The sequence below is a fragment of the Aquila chrysaetos genome, chromosome 1, assembly GCF_900496995.4.
Source record: "Aquila chrysaetos chrysaetos chromosome 1, bAquChr1.4, whole genome shotgun sequence".
Lineage (NCBI taxonomy): Eukaryota > Metazoa > Chordata > Aves > Accipitriformes > Accipitridae > Aquila > Aquila chrysaetos.
In genome coordinates this window covers 70,803,705-70,825,587 of record NC_044004.1, presented here as the reverse complement: position 1 = coordinate 70,825,587, position 21,883 = coordinate 70,803,705, and the positions used below count along the sequence as shown (strand labels likewise).

Below are 21,883 nucleotides of genomic sequence, written 5' to 3'. Positions count from 1 at the left end.
CCAAAGTAATTTGTCCGTGTAATAAAACACCATCACCTACTTTTCCCTCTAGCATGACTTTAATAGTTAAAAATCAAATCTGTGCAGTGTACTTTATTTGTTCACATTACCTATTTGTGGTTAAAAGCCACTTCATCTGACAGTTTAAAAGCATTCTTTTAAAACAAAAGAATTAAACATAGCTTCTGCTAAAAAATCTGCAAGTTACATGGATGCAATATACAGGAGTATAAAAAAATCAACAGTATTCTACAGAAAATATTCTCAAAATAGCAAATAAAGATTAGGCATGTAGGCATGATTCTGAACTGAACAAATATGAATTAAAAAACAGCTAACAAAATTTAAAAAAAAAATCCTGAATATCTGTATAAAAGAAGCAAGGATTCAAAGTGCAGGTGCTCCAGTTTTCATTTTAACATATTATTCAGTAAGTTGATACAGGATACTATTCATTTTATATAAAGTGACAGTGTTCTCAGTAAGACCTAAACATTCAGTTACATTATCTTGCAGATTTTTTCATTACTGCTACTTTACACTGTTGTAAATGAAGACTTATGCAATACAGATTTTTATTTTCTTAATCTAACAAGGATATAATAGGTTGGTGGTAAAGGTTAGTTTTAAGAGCTAAGCTATATATGCTGTAGATCCAGCCTTAGAAGTATATATATATATTTTTTAACTTTTAAAAACAGCTTTCAATTTTTAAAAAGAGAGTCTACCAATCTGTTCTGGGACCTGCATACACTGTCCTTGGAGCACACCAGCAAAGCTTCCAAGTCCACTGGTTAGGGATGCAGCTCCAGGCAGGGTCATGCTGGAGGTCTTTCCTTGGTGGCCGCAGCTGGGAAAGGGCTTTCTCTCTACTGGGTTTGGTGCAGCCAGAGGCTACTGAACCCAGGGAAAGGCAAATGGGCTCTGCCTTCTGTCAGAGCTGAAATCATCACATTTAACCACATTTGCCTGATGTGCCAGCCAGGCCTGGGATGGCCTTCTCGCTTTTATTTGAGTGTACCAGTCTCAAGCAGAGGAAGTTAGGAGCCAGGCAGGTGTCACTGAAGTGGTCTTTCATATATTAAAAAAAATAAAATTGAAGCATACGTTAAACCCCATTATCCTCTTTGGAAAAAAAAAAAAAGTTATATGAAAAAAAATTATCCTTCAGCGATGTTGCCTGGAACTTAATTTCACCTGGTGTCCTATTCAGGTTGACAGTGTCCCTTTAAATTTTAGGTACTTCCTGTTCTGTTCATTTTTTCCGCCAAGAATGAGATCTCTATATATGTCTATTTTAAAAATGCACATAAATATCGGCATTAAGTTTACATTTAGAAATTAAGAACTAATCTTTACCATTTTATATTGAGAGCAAGGTTAATAATACACACACTTCACTGACAATTGTTACTTTTTTTCTGTATTTTGAATAAAATTTGCATTTGTGTAACATTTCCCACAGAAAGAGTGATTATACTTCAAGATAGTTAAGTTCGCACCCCAACATTTTCACATTAGTGAAAACAATCACATTTTGAAAATACCAGGGCCTGTGCCAGGTAATAAATACAGAATAAAAAAAAATAAATAAAAAATCCCGGCTGCCTTTTATCCCGACATAGTAGAGATTTCATAGTCACTGGCCGAGGTTATTGGTTTACCCATCATCCTTATGTTTTTAGCATTAGTAATCCTAGCCATCATGGACACAGGCTTGTCAAAGTACCTAACCAGCGCTGGCTCAGTCAAAAGGGAGGCTAAAAATTGTTCAAAGGTAATGGCCCAGTCTCTGTCAATGCTAGTGCTTCTACGAAGAGAAGTGGTGTGGTTGCTCCGTACCAAAACGGTGTCTTCACCGATGTCCTCGCAGTGCAGCTTTTCTTCTTCATGTGAGCCTGCACTCAGTACTGAGTAGGACGACATTGAACTATCATCTTTTGTATCATCGTCGGAAATGAGCATGGAAGAACAGGCTCCGTTGTCTCTGGGAGAAGAGTCTTCGAGCTTAATGTCTTCCATCTGCATGCCCAGGGTGCTGTCGGTGCAAACGGCCTCCTCATCATTGGTGACAAGGCTGCTTTGGAATGGCTTGTGCTGTTCGAGGGGGTACTGCTGGTGCTCTTTCTTCTGAAACAGCTCGCTCTGAATAGTTTTGCTGCAATTGTTACTGCTGCTGTCTGTCTCTTTTGTGGGCTGCGCACTGAAGAGCTTACCAACCTCACCTATCTCCAAAAGCAAGCTTGTCACAGCAGCGGTAGCGTGGTACAGATCTTGTTCATTGGGGTCTTCACTGAACATGTTGTACATTGTCTTGCACAGTTCAATGAACTGTCCCTAAACACAGAGGGAGGAAACATTAATGAGAGGAGGAAACAAATCGGACCGAGATCTACTAAATCAGTTTAAAAAGTCTGGAATGGAGGTATGATGCAATAGTTTATGTGATTAAACTGAAATTGGAAATAATCTAGGTGCAGTCTAGAAAGCATTTTCTATGACTAGGCAGCCAGATGTTTGCCTCTCTTAAAGCTATTTAGAATAAACTGTTGGATGATTCTTCCAACGTATGACAAATTTATTTCTCTGCAGCCACAGGAGGGCAACAGAGGGTGAGCAGTGAGACACTTAGCATTCATTTTGGTGGATTTTCTTGTAGGAATGATGCTAAGTATAACTAGGGGTCTGATTAACAAGAAGTAATGAAAAACAAAATAAGAGACCTGCAGCACTCTTTTAATTCACAGTGGTAACTTAGTTGGACGCGAGTCTTTCGGAATTCAAAACTCTCAAATTAAGTAGGAGGGAGATTTGCTTAGGGCTACCTTAAGTAAGAAGCATCATTCTACGGGGAATAAACCTTCCCTAGGTGCTCTGGAGGAAACAGCTGTCCCAATGGGTCTCCTCCCCCTTAGCAGCTATGGATCTAAGGGGAATGAGACTGACAGTATAAATTACAAAACATAAAATTCTTTTTTTCAGGTAATGTGTATCAGACATTATGAGCTAGCTGGTGATATTCAGTGTCATATCACCCTTTGTCTAGAGATCAGAATAATATGCTATCATTCCTATATGTGTGTATTGCATTTTTAGGATGTTTTGGGAGCTGAATGCCAGTTACAGTATGTTGAAAATAACTAACTTCTGTAATCAGCTGACTGCTGCTCTGGTAAAAAAGTATCTGCCTCAAAATAAAACCTCTATTCAGTGTTAATGTATTGAATATTTATGGATATATGAAGAAAGTTTAAAGTTAATGAAAAATAAATAAGTGTCAGCAGAAGTACCTGATTCAGTTTGGGCAAGTCCTTTGTGTTTTTTGCTTTGGATTTATTCTCTTGGCTCCACATTCTCAGATAATTTCGATTCTCTTGTGAGCTCTTCTTGCCTATTGTCAACAAATTACCCAGAGATGCAGGAAAAGTCCATGAGGAAACCTTAAATTAATACTTTTTTTCCCCCATTTTCTAAAGGAACATCTTTACAAGAAATGAAAGATGTAATTCAAATGGAGACACCATGCATACCTTTGTCTGTTTTCAGACTCACTGTAACAAACCCATCATCTACTCCTTGTTTGTTCCTGCCGTCTAGGCCAACAACTAGGAAGTGGAAGGGCGGGGGGAGAGAGAGATCAGTGTGATTTTTAGATACATACATACTTTTCACGTGTCCAGTGCAAAATAAAGAAAATGTTTACACTGCAGAAAATGCAGAGTAAGAAGGATAGGACTAAATAATGATTTTTGCCTATTCTTAAATCTGCCGACAAATTCCATATAATTAATAATATAAATACTAAGACAGGGACCATCTTAGGTTTTGTTTGTGTAGTACAATGATTAGCCTGTGTTACCACAACACAAACAGCTTCTAGCATGATACACGTTTGGTGATTATATTAGTGCATCTTCTTTTGTTTATCAGGACTTGAAATTGCCCTCTCTAGTCCATTAATTCTTATCTGTATTTTCAAACAACCTTCCTTCCCCCTGTAATCCGAAGGACAGGCAATATTTTTCTTGAATCAGAGAGAAACTTAACATCAAATGTCTCAAGAAAAAGAATGCCATTTAAGACATCAGCAATGAGACCCAGGTTCTCATTAGGCCACAAAAAGATTTCAAACTGCTGAACTACATTTTGATATATCTTTTGGCTTCAGTTTTTTAGAATATTTTAAGTTCTGATCCAAATATATCTTGAAAGCCAATATATTTATTCTCATTCTCCATCAAGGAGATGATGCGCTTATCACAAAATTACTTCTATTGCAATAGACCGATGACATTATTCTGAGAGTACTTCTGCAATGGACAATCCAGGGGAGTTCTTAGTGTATGCATGCCTGCTCCTCTAAGGATATCAAGATATATACAAAGACTACATATTTCTTTTTACAGAGAATACTTCACTTACAAAGTTCAATCCAATAAAAAAGTAGCTTCCTAAAAAGACATGTTGTTTGAAATGCATTACCTCATATTTTTATGCCCGAGACAAAAGATGCCTACCATGTGTACATTCTGGTGTGATGTCTTCAAAAAAGTACTGAGTAGCTTCAAAAGCAGAGTCTGGCTCTTCTTGCTCAGGGGATGGATCTAAGCAATACAAAAAACATTCTTTCATTAAAAACTCCACTGTTTAATTAAAAACTAGAACATATTTCCATGGATACTTTTAGAATATCAGTTTCTAGAAATAAAAGTGTGAGGATGTGAGAGTTTAAGAATCATCTCTTTTCAGCTCACAGGAGATGAACAACTGGACCTGTACTGTCTCCTTCCTGATAACAAATAATGTCTGACTAACAAGTAGCTGTTTGCTTTCAGAGGCTGGCTCGCCCATCTTCCCATGTCTACTTCCATTACTTTCTTCTGTGCAGCTCAGCATGTCCTAAGCAGGGTATGAACCCTTTCCTAGCTGGAAACAGTCTGTTGTGATTTGGTATGAGCTTACCAGTCCCCAAAGACCAGAAGCTGCATTCTTAAAAATGGATCTCTTCTGTTATAGTTCAGTAATTTTTTTTTTTTTTTTTCCCCCATTTAAATTGGTGAATCACTCAAGCCTACCTCCAGCAAAGCCAGCTGGGAGCAATCAAGGACAAATGTTCAAAGCACATGAAGGTGAATGTCCTCTCAAAGCTTTTAGGTATCTTTACCAGAGGATGTAGATGCGCACAGGAATTACACTACCCAAGCAGTTGCAGCGAGGACAGCAATAGGTTCTTTATGGCACACATGTGACAATCCAGAGAGGATATAGTTCCAGGACATTATTTTCTTCAGGGGCAAAACTGTTTTGAGATGTCTCCATCCTCTCTCCACCCTAAACTGCCTTTCTCACTTCGCTGAGTCCAACAGTTTGTACAGCTCCCTGGAAAACACATCTATAAAACGATCTGGAGCTTTCCTCTGCAAACAGTTGTAGCAGCCCAGAGGGGAAACAAAGAAGAAAGCCTGGGGACAGGAACGAGTAGCCAGGGCATGCAGGAACATTTTAAGCTAGCTTCACTGTTAAATAAAGTGTGTTATGGTAACAAATACTGAAGGACACTGTATTTGTTACACATGGAGGAAGTCACCAACCCCAGCTAAACAGGCAAGAGACACATGTAAATGGCCTGTTTGTGGCTGGAGCAATAGAAGGCTGCATGGGTACTTTCAGACTTTCCAAATTCATGTCTGGTTATGGTAGAAGCTCTCTTATTTTACTGCTGCATAAACAGCTACAATAATCCCCACAAATTAATTTTTAATTGGGAAAGCTAGTCATAAACAACTCTGCTCCAAATTTATGTTCTCAACAAGACAACAGCTATTTTGACATCATTTACTTACCAGGCAAAACATGCATTTTATACAGTAGCTTCAGCTTCTCTGTAAGATCTCCATGGCATGCTGCACCTAAAGAGCATCATATATGGTATGTTAATACTCAGCATTCAATGCCATTCTATTTACTATTGCTACAATATTTCATTTTAGAAGCTGCTATATTCACTCTGGGAAGCACTGTACTCCCTTTACACCCCGAGATCATAAGGCAGCCACTTGACTTCTAAGATCATATGGTCTGCAGTAGAAATAGCAAGAGAACACAAATCACCTTACCCTGAATTTTGTACTTCAACCTTGGGTCCTTCATTAAACGTCTATTTTATAATGCTCAGAAATAATCTATGATCATGACATTACCACTCAGAAAGGCCTCCAGCTGAAAGTTAAGACAACCTTTTTGTGTGGACTTCAAACTTGCTGATCTGAGGATCCAATAATAACATCACATGATTTAAAACAGTAAGATATTTACCAAAAAGAGAGGGAGAAATTAAAGTAAACAGCATTTATCACAGCTCAGCCATGGGCTAAACTGATGTTCAGGCAATACTTTCTAGTGATTTATCCACCTCAATCCCTATTCCTTTCTGGTGTAGAGTACAATTAGCTGTATGAAATCCAAGTGGTCTATTGTAGCCCCTCCTTCCAATTAATTAAATAGCTATTAGTTAATTTTAAAGTACTGAAATAACCGGTAATCAGACTTCTTCATAAATCTTACTTGTTATGACAAGTAATTCATAAATGAATTAACCTTCATTTATTAGGTTATGCAGAGAATTATTTTACCTTACAGGCTACCATGTCAAATTCTGCTATGCAAACTACAAAGTGTGGTTTGGCAAATACTAACAATCACAGTCTACTGTGAAGCTTAAGACTACAATAAATACAGCTGTTAGGTCAAAGAATTAAGTACGTCTACGTTAGCCATTTTGCTTTCAACTTGGTCCTTTTTAAGCACAAAACCGACCGTGCAGATAATGCTTTCTCTTCTGGTGAAACTATGTCTTAGGTTATGCACCCAGGTACCACGTGAAGTGCCCCACTGCTAAAGCCGACATGAAATAACCAAAACACAGACTGGGCTGCAGTTCTGCGTCCTCCAGCAATGGCTAGGGATGCATTCACCAAAACAGGATTCAGGGCACAGGGTATCTGGTGACACATGTAGGCTTGTTCCTCTCCCTGTCCCCAGATGTGAAGACAACTGAAAAATCTCAACTGCTACTGCTTTTCACTTTTTGCCCGAGATGAATCTGTGTGTGCTTCCTAATGCCAGGCCCTTTTTCCCCCTGAAAATGTACGTGAATGAAGACAACACAAAGTGGGACAAGTCTACCAAAGATGTTACCTGGACTCCCTCAGAGACAACCCTCTGGGTCTCCGCTGGGAAAGGTCAGAAAGTTTTACAAAGGGAAGAACAGTCTACTGGCAATTTGCAGGAACTGCCTGACAGTTAGCTGCAGTGGGCTACCCAAGACCTGAGGATTGATGCTGTATTAAACAATAAAAAAAATTAGGCTACATTCATAAAGACAACAGAAGAAGAACAGACCTCTGGTAGATGTGCCCCTGTTATGGAGAGTTAGGGGAGACCTTTGTATGGGTGGATACCTCACCTCAGGCCACTACTTTGACCTGCACGCTGCAGTACAGGGATAATTTCATAGGAGAGCCTAGAGAATTCAGTGGCCTCCTGCATGGCCCCTGCATCCCTGCACAGCAAAGTAGATGACCCTGCTGCGGGCCTGTGAACAGCACTGGGGAGGTGGCAAGACCATTCATAGTCCCAACCAGAAACACTTCCTTCCTTCCTGGCACTCTGGAGTCACAGGTCTTAAAACCTCAACAACTTTCAGCAAGTCTTGTCTTTTTGCAGTATGAGTCTCAGATGATGCATCGCCAGTTTTTATCCAGAAGTTTTAAATTTACTTTGTGGTGAGAGAAGAAACCATGCCTGGAAGAGAGGATGACTACACCCTTTGAATCTTTCTACCTGAAACAGCAGCAGTGAAAGCTGTCACTTTCATGCTGCAACCAATGTCCTCACACACATCTGCTCTTGCCCTTCTCAGGGCTTGACCACCACACCCCTTTTCATGGCATGACTAGGAACAACATTTACTGAGCCCCCCTTCAGACTATTCTCCTTCTGCCAACACTATGCAGGCATCATGTCTTTTCTGGGCATAATGTCATATGTGCACAGTTTTCCCCATCATCTTTGAGGCCATTAACAAAGTAATTAAACAGGTTAGAACTTTATTCTGTTAATATAAAACTTAGTAGCAACATGAAAGTGTTGGCTTCAGTTGCCCCTCCTTGAACATAGGTGGAGGGGTGCGGAGTGTTTGTACTGCATTTAGCTCCCTGAAAGGATCGAAGGAGTGGTGAGGTTGACACTCTGCTTTCTGAACATCCTCCTGCAACCTGTGCCTGGAGAAAAGCTGTTCTCAGGAAAAAAAAAAATAAAAAAAAAATACACTCAGGTACTCCTTGAGAGACAAAGTTTTCATGGTGCCGGCTTTTGCACAAGGCTGTGGCGAGTGCTGCAGTCACTGGAGAGGTGGAAGAGCTGCATGCTCTGAAAAGGGAGCATTGCAAAAACATGATGGGAGGCAGGGGACCACTTTGAGTCTATGGGGAAATTGCTCTAGCTTACTAGGATCCTGAGACAACAACTGACATGCTATAATCCAGTGTGGTATCGGGGTGCAGCTGAGCCTCTCCACGAGTGAATACCCCAAACAGCTCATAACCAGGGCTGGCAACCCTTTCTGAGCAGCACAACTCCTAGAGCAAACTAATCAAGATCAGTCCTTTATTTGAAATTGCAGTAACACAACACAGAGTAAACGTAAAGAAGAATATGCTAGGCTGTTCCATCTTTGCTCAGCTGAGGCCCTAGAGGCACCTGAAGTAGGGGGTTCTTGAGCTATTTGCTGCAGGGGCTATGAAAAGGAAATGGATAGTCCTAGTTGCAATTACAGCACTCTTGTATCCCAAGGATTTCTATGCTGACACAGGAGAAAGGGCCACGAGCCCAGGCTGGGACACACAGGACCCCTTTTTACCTCCTCTTCGTGGAGCTCCTAGGAGGAGTCAGTGGCATCAAATAGAGGCTTCGATGGAACAAATCCTTTATGGCTACATGGAATAAGGCCATTGAAAGAGAGTTGTGAAACGGAAATACTTCAGGTGCCATGGCTGCTTCAGCCATCAACAAGCACCCTCTGAGATGGGCCATGCCTAGGAACTACTTGAACAGGACACTTCCTTTAGGAAAGAAAGACTTGAGTAACCAGGGGCAGAGTCTAATACTGCTGTTTGGACACAGTAAGATGAGAGAGGACGGTGCCCATGGGTCACCTCCACAATGCTCATCCTCTGACTGTGTTTTCCAGGACAGCCACAAGGAAAAGGCAACACAGTCCCCTCTCAAGCAGATGTGTGTTGCTCCAACAGAAGATATTCCTCGTTTAGGAGATTTTCCTAGCCAAGGCATATTGGGTTGGTGAGGCAGACTGAAGCAGCTGATGTTTGTGGAATTTTTAAAAGTCCTGGGGCATGGTGAAATATGCTGAAACAAATACCATGTTGTTTTTGTTGACTGTGTTGTCCTTGCTACCATTCATGTGCTTCTTAAAAAAAGGGGTCAGGGGTGTTGACTTTTAAAAAAAAAAAAGTTTTAAAGCTATGCTACATTGGGTAGTTTCTGAAAAAATGTGGTTTTGCAGAATGAGCAGTTTTGATTGTTTAGCCCGCTGAAGATTTCAGTTCAGTCATGTTGGCTTATAGCCACATTTGTGCATTTTACATTCATTTCTGTTCACAGTGCTCAACACTGTTCCTTGCTTTTATTGCTCATTATTGGCTCTAAAAAATGCTGTCTCAACCAATAACTGTTTGATTGTTATTAACAGCATCCTGTAAGCAGCAGGAGTAGTTAATCCATGGATCACGTCTCAAAAGGCCAATAAGTGTTACCTGGCAAACAGTCCCTCAAATACAATTCAGAACTGCATCATAGGAAGCACTGTTTTTTTGGGTGGTATGAAGGGGAGATGTGCAATCAGTTTTACTGTCACACAGCTATTTTGCACCTGTGAGAGAACAGGTGATACCACTGATGCACAGAGGTTTTAACGCAAGGCTGCATTTGGACCCCTAATGCTTAAAAATACTGTTAAAGAGCTGCTGAAAGCCAGATTGGGAAACCTTTTCTCTCTCAAGAGAGATCAAAATGTAAAGTTGGAGGAAACATCAGGTTGCCATGAAATAACGCGATAGATGGTGAGATGTTGGTCACTTACAAGGAATAATTCCTGCTATAGTCAAAAAAGGCACGGCCAGCTCCTGCCTCATCTTTGCTTCTTCGTGTTAAGCCTGAGGCTTGCACATTCCCTTTGTTGCGATACTGACTTTCATGGGCTGTACTCTCCATTAACGACATTCATCCTCCCTATCTGACCTGCACCTCCACTTTCTCCTTTTCAGGTGACTTCCATCCTGCTCTCTCTCTCAGTCTGCCGTCTTAGTTATTGATTTCAGAAGTAATACAGGTAGTACCTCTCACTGCATATACTGTGAGGTGCGATGCCTTCCCCTTGCACAGGGACACATGTATGTGGGGTGTCAGCAGACTTCTAAAGAGAAGCACTTTTATTCAGGGGCAAACAAAACTAACATCCTCACTCTATCCTTCCCCTGCCCCTTATACATGCACATAAATTTCTCAAAAGTCTTCTTCCTGAACAACCAAGGAAGCAAATGATGCCTCTCTCCCCTTTCTAGACCTGGTAGCACTGACAAAAGGTATAAATTCCCAACTTTTAGGGAAAGTTTAAGGAGCAGATAACAAAATGCAGTGTTACTGAGAGGAACACTACAGAAGAACATACAAAAGACTTTCCCAAAGCAAAAGTAGTAATCACACCATTATGCATACAGGTTGCAGGTCATTTTCATGTTGAGAGTTAGCAGTCAGGGAAATCCTCAGACCCCAAATGGACGTGTAGTTCATGTGTGGTCCTTCTCCCAGCATGATATACCACTGGCTAATGTAGATGCACCTACTGAGACCAGCCTAAATCCCACGGGGAACCACTGTCACAGGCATGATAAAATGAACTGAATGGTAGCACAAACCGCTCTTAAAACAAAGGTGACTTATGCAAATTGGCATATGTCAAACTCAAACTCATTATCTGATAGCTCATATAACATCTGTGTTTCTGGAGGACTGGATCCCCTTTAGAAGCAAACTGTTTTGGTCAGATTACTTTGAGAGTGCTGTGAATTCTCCTTACTTAGCCCAGAGACGAATTCACGGAAGTTGATGAGCAAGTCTCCATTTTCATCAAGAAGCCTGAATAAGCGTGCAGCTAATACATCTGAATGAGTTCCACATGCCCAAGGAAAGAGAAGAGTGAACATCCCCTTGAACTGCTCAAAGTCAATCCGGTACTGCTCCAGATAAGGCAGGCTGGGATCATGCCGGTCAACAGCATTGCTGTTTCCTCCCCAGTAGCAGCTAGTCAGATGTTCTGCCTGAACAAAAGGCAAATGCTGTGAGATTATCATTACCTCTGTAAACAACTCATCGCTATCAATGACAAAAAAAAAAAAATTTAAACAACTCATACAACACATTCTTAAAACAACACAAGACTAGCAGATGTATTTCCATCTACCTAGCCCTTGCACTTCTGCAAGAGGTTTTTCCTCTAACCAGCACAAAAAGTCATCCCTCTACAAAAAAAGAAGATAAAGCAAAACTTTTTCTGCCTCCCAGGCAGATGAAACATGAAATACCTGTTTTGAACAGAGCAGTAAGCAGCTGTGACTTGCATATATACACAGGCTTGTTGTGCTTAGTCACTCCCTTCAACCTCACCACACAGTCAAGTCAAAGGGGACTCTCATGAAATCTTTAATTTCAGAGCATATAAAAATAGCTGTTTATTTGAAATATTTTTTGTTGAAGTGTACAGGCTCAAGAATACTGTATAAAGTCCTACTCTTTCAGTCTTACTGAAGTCAGTGAAAGTTCTGGAGCTGATTTCAGTGGAATCTAATTCAAAATGATTCAGAGGCTTAGAGAAAGAGATCCTAGCACTGCACAGTGATCAACCAGGGTGGACCGTCTGACTTGGTCTCACTGATTGCATGGAAGACTGAAAGAAGCCACTGCAGGATTTGGACAATTGTAAGACCTGACATTAGAGATGGGTAATTGAAAGGAAAAAATTCTTCATGGTATACCAAAAAAAATATCTCTGTTATAACAAAACAGAGGAAGAAAGTATCTTGTTTTAAGGCAACGCATGAAGGTGAAGCTAAAGCATTTTAACTGCTCACCTTTAAATTTGTGGATCTAATGGTATTGCTGTACAATCAACCTACAAAAACACATCACCATGTGACACTAAATTTCCACGTAATACAGTGTATGTTAAAGCATTAACAATGGCAAAAATCAGCTATTGTGTTATCAAAGTATTAACTGTCTGAGATAATAGAAGAAAGGTATTTCTGTGCTAAATTCCAAAACTTGTGTCAGGTAGAGACAGACATACCTAAGTTTCTAAAGACTGATCAAAAGCCCTCTATCTATTTACTTTTTCACTATAATAGTTTTCATCAGCTTATTAATTTTTTCCATGGACAAATCATTTAGTGAATTACTTATTTCCTGAGCTTTTAAACACTAGTTGGGTGTTTGGGGTTTTTTTTGCACATACAATAATACAGCAGTTAAGTCAAGTTTGTATTAAGATACCTGATAGTAAGTAACTCACAGACTCAACCTGGTCTTTAGAAAAGACACAGTCCCATATAAAAAATAAACATTTGCATTTCCTGCAAGCACATGATCTTATCTTCACTTTGTTTTACCTTGAAAAGAGCATATAGTTCCTCCAGTTCATCGATAGTAAAAGAAGTCTCTGTCACAATAGTTCGTACCTTTTGAAACATAACATTAACAGTTACGGATTTGAAATCCATTTCTCATTGAAAAGCTAATTTAAATTTCAGAAACTGATTGACCTTAATCTTTGCAAAGAACATTATTTCAGTACTTACCACATTGCGCTTTGTAGTATCTTCAAGGGTTTGGATAACTTTCAGCCTTTGTTTGAATCTCATTTGTTCAATTAAATCTGCTTGGATACTTCCAAATTTCTTAGAAGAGAAAAAGTAGTACAGGATAGTCTGTGTATTAAATACTTGGAATACTTAGCTTGCCTTTAATGTATTTGAGAAATTAATTTAATTATGTGATATACCACAAACGGTATATTTAAAAAAAACTGCTGATAAGGCATTTTTCTAACACGTAACAAAGTTGCGAAGACTTTAGGAATACATCACTAGGTTTTATTTTTCCCAATAACTTACTTTCATTTAATTTGAGAGGTCTTTATGAAGTTACAAATCTTCACATTTCAAAACAATCTCAGTAGTTAGAAATTTCTTGCTTGGCAAATCTCTATGAATAGATAATTTCATAACTACTTCTGCAGGGTTTTATTTCAGCTTATGCTGGAATATCTCTTAATTGCTACAGAGAGAGAAGATATTTAGACTAACTGGATCTCTAATGGCTGAGACAGTATAGCAGTCCTTATGTTCATGAGGATCTGAAACCAAGCATCAAGAACACAACTTCCATTAGAAAGAAGATTCTCTGAAGTGCCAAGTCTTATTTTCAGAAGTTTTTTTCACAACGCACGTAACAGTCTCAGGGAGCTCCTGCATATACTACAGAAGCACCCTAGGGGAAAGCCTATTAAAAATAATATTCCATGTTTTCATATGTAGAGGAATGCCTAATCCCCAAGATTTATTTTTGTGAACTATAAGTAGAAGTTTTTTGCTATCAACAAAACGCTTGTAACATACTTAGAAATGCACAGATGACCAGCAGGAACAATAATGCCAGACATCAAGTATGCCACGTGTAAAAGTAAAAGGGGGTGGCAAGACACGCTTCCATACAGGATGGTTTTATATTTCCAGTGCAAGTGTATCTACATAAGCAGGTCATAATTTGGTAGCACATTTGTGTGTGATCAAATTAACACTAAAGTTGTGTTTATCTGTAAAGCTTTGCACTTTTGTCATGTACCTTAGGAGTAAAAAGTAGTTTCGTGTAATTGGAGTATTTTGCAAATAAAGAAGTCTTTTGAAAAAATAGAATCTAGATAAACATCCATGAGCATCAAGCATCACAGAGGTTACAAAACCTTCAAAAGAGAGGTCTTTTGTGGCTCTAGGGCCACATTTATTTCAGTAATCAGGGCTTGTTCTCTGGTCCAGAGGCCAAATGGGATGGTCTGTTCATATCCATACAACTAAAACTCATGTGGCCTACAGAAAAGGAAGGTTGCATGCAGTTACCTTCTGGGAATGGTCCGTTGCCCGTGTTAACTTCCAAATCATATAAGGAATTGTTGGAAGCATGTCACTTGTTCTAGGTCAAAACTGTATCAAACCTTTCAACAACATAGACCTTTGAGCGTCAGTTGTTTAGTTAAAATGGCCAAGATCCAGATACTACTATAGAAGTAGCTTAAGTGTTTAAGGCCTATTTTTTTCCAAACTAACACACACACAAATGAAAGGAGTTAAGCACTTAACAGCTCTGAATATCTGAGTCTATACTCCATTGACAGCTAGTGAGCTATGCACAGGCTTTTAAAGCTGTAGTGACTATGCATTATTTCAGTCACTTCTGTTGTAATTATTATAATGCCAGGCTCTATGGCTTCTGAATTAACTGCAAAATTGAATGAAAAGATAAGAGATTTCTTAGTAAGAAGTATTTTCAGCAAATGAAAAAAATTACTGGCAGGGTAAAATATACTTGTTATGTATTATTCTCTTATTTCAAGAATGTTTCTCTTTTAAAAGTAGAAGGTCAGTTCAATATTGTCACAGAGAGGGGTGCTAACCAAAAAATTCCTCTGCATCACTTCAGCTTTCACTGTGGACTTCTCATATATGCATCTGACATGATTACCTAAGAGCTGGACAGGATCAGGGCATGATGGAAAGCAGCTCTTCATAAAACAATCAAAACATTGTGCTTTTGCCAGTGCTACGCCTTCACCAAGTTCTCAGGCTCATCACATTCCCATGACAAATATCACAGGACAGTCTGCAACGGACAAGGTTTTCCCCACCTCAAGGGTGGTGTGTGTATGTTTGAGGGAGGGCAAAGGACTCCAAGAAAAAGCATTTTTTCCGGCTGTAGGCCTTCCTATGTTTTCATAAACAATAAATGTCTAGAAGATTAAGGATAGATGGTTACCCAACAAGTACCTTTAACAGCTTAAATTCTAAAAATAGCAAAGGTATGCTTACTTACTTGGTATTTTGCTCTTTGTAGCTGCAACAAAGCTAACTGACTTCCCAGCCCTGACTGCACACAACTAATTGAAGAACATTACAGTCATTGAGTAACAGATGCCTTGAAGTTTTTTTTAATCTTGATAGTTTACTATTGAAGTGTTAGGCTTTTTTTAATAATCAAATCAAGCAACAATGATTCTCCTGAAACTAATTCTCTCTTTGCAACCAGCTCTTGCTTTCCTCACAGTTCTTCACTTCCCATGCTATTTGTTTTGCATAATTATACTGGAGTATAGCTGGTTATTCATCTAGAAGGAGCTACAAGGTTCTGTGCTGCATAAGCCCCCAAAAGACAGACTGGCTCTGCGTGGAGTCAGGTTATTCATCTAAAAGCAGTTAAGCCAATGCAAGCTGTCTTTGTGATGAGGAAATCAGAAAAATACACGGGAAACAGAATTTCACATAAACATCCTTCTCCCCATTCTAACATCGTGTGAAGAAGAACTATACATCTAACTTGATTCAGTTTGCCCTTCAGCATAGAATACACTAAGGACTACTTATTTCCTTGCCAAATAGGTACCATGTTATCAAAGCAAGGAGGTTTTAAGGACATAGGAAGTGCCCCAAACAGCTGTCATATTGCTAAGTAGGAACCTACATCTTGAACTAAAAATACTAATTAACGCTGCATGTCAATGGAAGGAAAAAAGGAAATTAAGGAGAATAACTTTTTAAAGTTGTTATTTAATTTTTATAAAAAAATTAATACATCAGTGTAATCATCAGGGGTATTTTAACCGATGGCTTATTTTTAAAATTTAAGGACAATGAAACTGGCTTGCAAATTTCAGGGTTTTTGCAGGCTTTGTCCTGTGCTTTACAGATATTAGTTATTACCAGCTCCTTTCACTTGAAATTTTTTTAGCTTTGGTGATAATACAGAAGCTAGTGGCTCATGGCCCATTTCAGCACTTGCTGGGAAAAAAAAAAAAAAAAAGTAAAAGAAACAAAGTTCCACTGATAATAGAAAGGTCTTCTGAAATCCTATAGATTTCACTAATATTTCAGTTCGGAAAAGCATGGAAAAGCTTAGATGAGAATTAACCTTTTTCAAATTAAAAATTCAGCCTTTTGTTTGCAAATCACTTTTTGGTTGTGGGCTGCTCTCCTTTGATGCTGCAGGCTTCTATACAAAACAGCTCCAGTTAAAAGTTTTGGTTAAAAGAAAGACTAACCCCTCTCCCCTGTCCCATGTCAGACTTCTGAGGTCTGTATTTCTTTTAAGTCATTTCAGTTCTGAGCAAAGCCGACTATAGAGCATCAAATTCCTCTGTAAAGCAGAACTAGTGTGGGTTGGCAAGTTACTGTTAAGAAATCCTACCCTACCTCATAGGAAGACCTGATTAGTCTGAAGATATCCACCTCAGGATAAGGCTCTACATCATCACTGAGCAGTGAGTGAAGATGAGGAATGGGTGGAAGAGTGCTGTCCTTATTAGTTACGCTGTCCAAATATCTGGTGGGGGAAAAAAAAAAAAAAAAAAAAAAAAGAAATGAGAAACCCAAGATTCATTTGTACCCCCTCCCTTCTAAGGGTTAATAGAATAAGGGTTACATATAGATTATTAAATGTAAAAATGATCACGCCACTCTCTACTAATGAACTACATGATTTTTGACATCAGTAATTTGACAAATCCTAACACTGCTTTTTCTCAAAGAGAGCTAAGGTAACCCTGGTAATTCATTATCCTTGTCAAGAAATAGCTCAAATATAGCTAGTCACAAATGAGTGATTTATTGAACAAGTTTGTTGCTTCTGGCTGTTTAAATATGCTAAGGGAATTATGACACCATGGGAACAAGGATCAGCGTGCTTCAGTCTACATACCCCCCTGTCCTACTACTTCTCAACCTTACTGCAAGGGGCTTTAATGGCTTGTTCCTCCCACCAGTGCAGCTGCTGTAGATCATTTGTCTTCTACCTGGCAGTTGCAGAACACTTAAATCCTCAGCAAGCACTGGGGCTTACTTCAGAGAAAACACAACCACAGTCATCTTTAATCCCAAAGAAATTAAAACCAGACTTCAATAAGGTTATACTAATGAAACTTATTAGGAAAAAAAAAAAATCCAAAGTTTCAGCAGCATCTTGGAAACTAAACACTACTACCAAACATGAAGAAATCAGAGGTTACACTCAGCAGTATTAGTTTGCATTAAATTACTCAATCCAGTCTATTTATCAGCTTCCTGTTTCACTGAAATCTATTCATTCAAGAGCCTACCTAATTCTTCTGAGTTCTGTTTAGTCCATTCCCAAAACAATTTCCCTTGAGATCAAGGCTTTTTCTTAGCAGCATTTAAAATGCAGCAGGCAAAAGATGAAGTAACAAAACCCATGTAATCAACTAAAATAATCAACCAAAATAAGTTTCTATAACCAGGTTTGGGAAGTTTATTTGAATGTCTTGAAAGAAGAATTTATATCTTGTTGGTCAGTTAACATTATTTTAAGATAATATAAAGAGTACCATATGTGGGTGAAAGGGGACTATAAGCATGTAAAAAATTTACATCTATTGTATTGATTTAAATTTAGTATTTCACCACAGAAGAAGAACACAAATCAGAAAAGTAAACAAAAAGAAAAATAAAATGAAGAGGCTTTATTTTTTGTAATAAATACCTTCCCAAGACTGTCATGGCTTCTCCATCATCTTTACAGTTAAGCAGCTTGTCTACATTAGCATCGAGGACAGCGAGCGCTAATTGAAATATCACCTTTATTCCTTCACAGAAGAAACAATCCACAACCACCACTGCACTTTCAAATGGCATTACACTGAGGAAAAGAGTGAGGAACCAGGACAGGGAAATGGTGGATATTACACCCAAGTCCTGCATGCAGTCATAAAGCTGTGGAACATAGTCACGAGCCAGCTCTTCAAAGACACCCTGATCCACCAGTGCTCCTGTTGAAAATAAATAAGGTTGGATATCCATTAATTTGGGAGCAACTGACCACATCACCATTTAGGGGAGAAAAAAAAAGAAAAATTCTATATATATAAATACAAAACCTAAGAATATTCTACATGATGCTCACACACATTTTCTCACTTTCAGATAAATAACAGATTCTATTCCACTACTGAGCTGTACAAATTGAACTGTAATAAGTGGGGTTTTTTTTGTTTTAATTATACACTCCATAGAGCTAACAAAGGGTCAATTTCGTCTAGCATCTACAGAAGTTATACGATGGCTTAGTACTTACCATTACTAATTAGAATAAGACTTCTTCTCAGCATCACCTGTTGGAGGAAGCCAGGGTGACTGTGTGTGAGGGTTCAGGAGAACCCTGTATTATACATATCTATGCCATAACATCAGTGTCTTAAGCAGGCCAGGAAGAATCATTTCTAAGGCTGAATGAGTATCTCAAGCATTTGTGAGCTACAGTAAAGACAGTTTCCATGGTAAACTGAGAAGCCATTCACTTCCACATACACAAGGAATCTGTCATCTGACAACAATAGCTTTCGGATACTTGTGCCCTTTCAAATCAGAGGTAAACGGGCACAAAGACTTCTGCTGCAAATTGCCAAAGCTCCTGTTTCCACATTACCTTAATTAGATAACTGGATCATCTAAAATTCAAATTTTAGCATCACATCTCTTTTTTATTTACTTTGTTTAAGCTCACTTTAGAATGCCCTCTAATCCTAAGTGAAAAACTATTAACTATCACAGTATCTGTTTAGGGAATTGCTTCTATGCTCCTGAGCAAGCTGTCCTGCCTCTAGCATTCACAGTTCTATCTATGCCACACATATATCTACGCATATGCTTATTTCAATACAAATAATACCAACTAATTTGGTTAATTTTTGTATTGTCATTTTAGAAAATTTCCCCATAACATACCAACAACTCTTGTGTTGTAGTAGTCAGGTAGCATACGTTCACACAGAGCCACCAGCAGCCAGAAAGCTTCCTCTTCTTTTGCATAAAGGAGGAGTACTGAAGTGACAATATTCATAGCCTAAAAGAAAGAGAAATACAAATTGCTAGACCCATTTATTCAATATCTAACACAGTAACTGGGCAGATAAGTGGTTACTATGGTTAGGAAATAAGCTACATCTCCCCTGCAGACCCCAAGCTGTTCAAGAATTTTTCTGTAAAAACAGCAGACAGTGTTTTCCCAATGCTCAAAGGAAGGCTTAAGAAAACCTCAAACCACAAAAAAATTGTTAGGGTTTTTTTTGGGGGGGTGGGGTTGGTTTTTAAGAAAAAAGTAAATCAAGATTTCTTTTCATAATCAAGGGCCTACTCAGGTCTGCAAGCATCCAGGTACACTGCTACTGATATTCTGCCAACAGCTGCTCTTGGAGAATCTGGGTGTGATACAGACAAAATGCCTCCTACAGCACTAATGATGGCTGCTGCTGTACCTTGCAGGCTTTCTGCTCCTAGGAAAAGGTCAAGACACAGCACCTGTGAGCCGAGGCAAATGCCTGTAATAGTGTCAGTCATGAACAACCAGAGCATAGTGAAACAAAAGTCTCTTGCTGTTGCTCACCCTCCATGTTTGACTGTGTACACAACAGTTTTTTATGGCCTGTTTCACTCCATTTCAAATGTCACAGTATCATACAATGACCTCTGAACTGTTTGCTTACAGGCTTTGACTAGACCTTTGTTCACCTGAAGAAATGAAGTATTTTGGTAATGTTTTCTTCTCAGTTTGCCTCCTAAGGAATAAACTGCTCATTTCAGATTCTGTAACATTTTAAGACTCCAGCTTGATCATTACCTGTTTGAAACAGCAACTAAGGTTTCAGGTGAAACTCAGAACAACATTACAACTCTGTTAAAGCCTATGCTATTCCTTTTTATCTTGTGTACCATGTATGAAATACTTCAGTGCCTGAATTCTCACCATAACTGTGAATTGGCATTCTGAATGCCATGGACCAAGTCCCAAGGCTATTAACAGTAACTGTGACAGCTTTAGGAACCAGAATCACAGTGTCTTTCTACTGTTCCTCTGTTAAACAACCTTTACAAAAAGTTACTGTAGCAATTACTTACTATTTTATTTGTTATTAAATAATATATGATGGTATCTGTTAGAATTTCTTGCACTTTCACTTACTCGTGTTTTATCTAGGAGTCTTAACAGTCAGACATTAATCAGGCTTCTTAATACTCATGAATTCAAGTTTCCTTTTTGCAAAAATAGGTAGGAAGGCAAAAAAAGGGCCCAGGTGATAAGTCAAAAGTTACATAGCAAGAAAGAATGATTTGGGACCAGAAACTAAAGTGACCTGAATCACAGGCATAAGAACTCCAAAACCATGCACTGGTCAGCATTAACTCTACCGATACATGGTTGTGATGCACAATGATAAGATATCTTCCAGGGTGCTTTATTTTTTGGGGTTTTTTTTGTTTGTTTTTGGTTTTTTGTGGGTTTTTTTTTTTTTTTGTTTTGTTTTGTTTTGAATGATTGAAAAGCATATTTGAAAAAGTAAAGGAGGTTCTGGAGAGTTATTACAACTAATATATTGAATAAGTAGGTAAAAATTTAAGGCTGAACTATTAAAGGTTTGGGTTTTTTTTTTCCCCCTGCTTAAAAGAAAAGAAGCTTTCTTCAGGGTCCATTTGTCATTTTCTGTAGATGCACTTCAGGATAGCTCTGTTATCCTCTATCCACTCTCTAGATTTATGGGCAAAAAATATGCTTTCAGAAAACTATGCACATCTCTCAGCATGCACTGCTAATACTTCTGTTAGAGTAGGTCCTTGTGTCAAATCCCTCTGACCTCAGCATTACTGTAATTCTGCAGCATTGAGACTTTACCTTACAGCATTATACGTGTATCAGTGTGCTTTACACAGCCAAATACTCATGTACATGATGGAAGAAAAAGAAGTATAAAGAAGGAACTGGAATTCCAGAAATTGAAGGAGTGCCAAGGTATTTCAATTACCTGACAATATCCTATGTTTGGATTTCTAAAAGCATAAGCTGTCAAGACTCTCCTTAGAGCAGCAATACCCATCTCATTCTGGAACGCAGGGTGTTCTGGAAGGGAACGGTGCAGATCCCTCTCTATCTCTTCTGTAGCAAGATTATACTTCCCCATCGATTTCTCCACTAGGTCCTCATAATAGCCAGGATGAGTGGCCATTTCATTAATGGCTCCTGGGAGTGGGAGAACAGTATTAAAATCAGAAGCAAAAAGCAAGGGTTAGCAGATACAGTATCCCAACATGATGATCTTCTGCTACCCTTTCATCTTGAATGTCACCAACAAGCACTTTGAAAGCAAATATGAAATGTTATTTTTGTAAAGGTGATTTAAAAAAAAAAAAGTGCTTAGGCAATTGAGGTATCACCCCTTCTTGTCTTCTCCTCTCAAGGCATTTTATAATGAGGTTAAAAAAAAAAAGGAAGAAGATAAAGCCTCTCTCTCAGCCAGAAAGAAACAGGAGGCATGAAGAACAAACCAGCTGTGCAGTCACATGGTATCATGAGCTCTCTCTGCAGCTGGCTGTAGGTTTGATTATCCTAAATAACTCAAAACATGCCTCTGAGAAAGCTACTTGCCCTGAGGAGGGAGCAGATTAATGCTTGGTTGCAGAAAGTATGATATCATAGCCAA

The 21,883-nt window shown here is 38.8% G+C and overlaps 1 protein-coding gene across 2 annotated transcripts in view; it reads right to left on the bottom strand.

Moving 5' to 3' along the window:
* Positions 1-40: 40 nt before the first annotated feature.
* The window catches only part of TBC1D9 (TBC1 domain family member 9), a 61,955-nt gene continuing 40,112 nt past the window's right edge, over positions 41-21,883 (bottom strand). For both annotated transcript variants that reach the window (XM_030021100.2, XM_030021110.2), the window contains 12 exons: positions 21,209-21,423; positions 19,137-19,254; positions 17,896-18,181; positions 16,593-16,722; positions 12,933-13,031; positions 12,744-12,812; positions 11,156-11,396; positions 5,844-5,909; positions 4,518-4,604; positions 3,531-3,605; positions 3,291-3,391; positions 41-2,337 (listed from right to left, as the gene is read on the bottom strand). In XM_030021100.2, the coding sequence (XP_029876960.1) occupies positions 1,612-2,337; positions 3,291-3,391; positions 3,531-3,605; positions 4,518-4,604; positions 5,844-5,909; positions 11,156-11,396; positions 12,744-12,812; positions 12,933-13,031; positions 16,593-16,722; positions 17,896-18,181; positions 19,137-19,254; positions 21,209-21,423 (2,213 nt within the window). In that variant the 3' untranslated portion in view covers positions 41-1,611. The remainder of the gene's footprint in view (positions 2,338-3,290; positions 3,392-3,530; positions 3,606-4,517; positions 4,605-5,843; positions 5,910-11,155; positions 11,397-12,743; positions 12,813-12,932; positions 13,032-16,592; positions 16,723-17,895; positions 18,182-19,136; positions 19,255-21,208; positions 21,424-21,883) is intronic.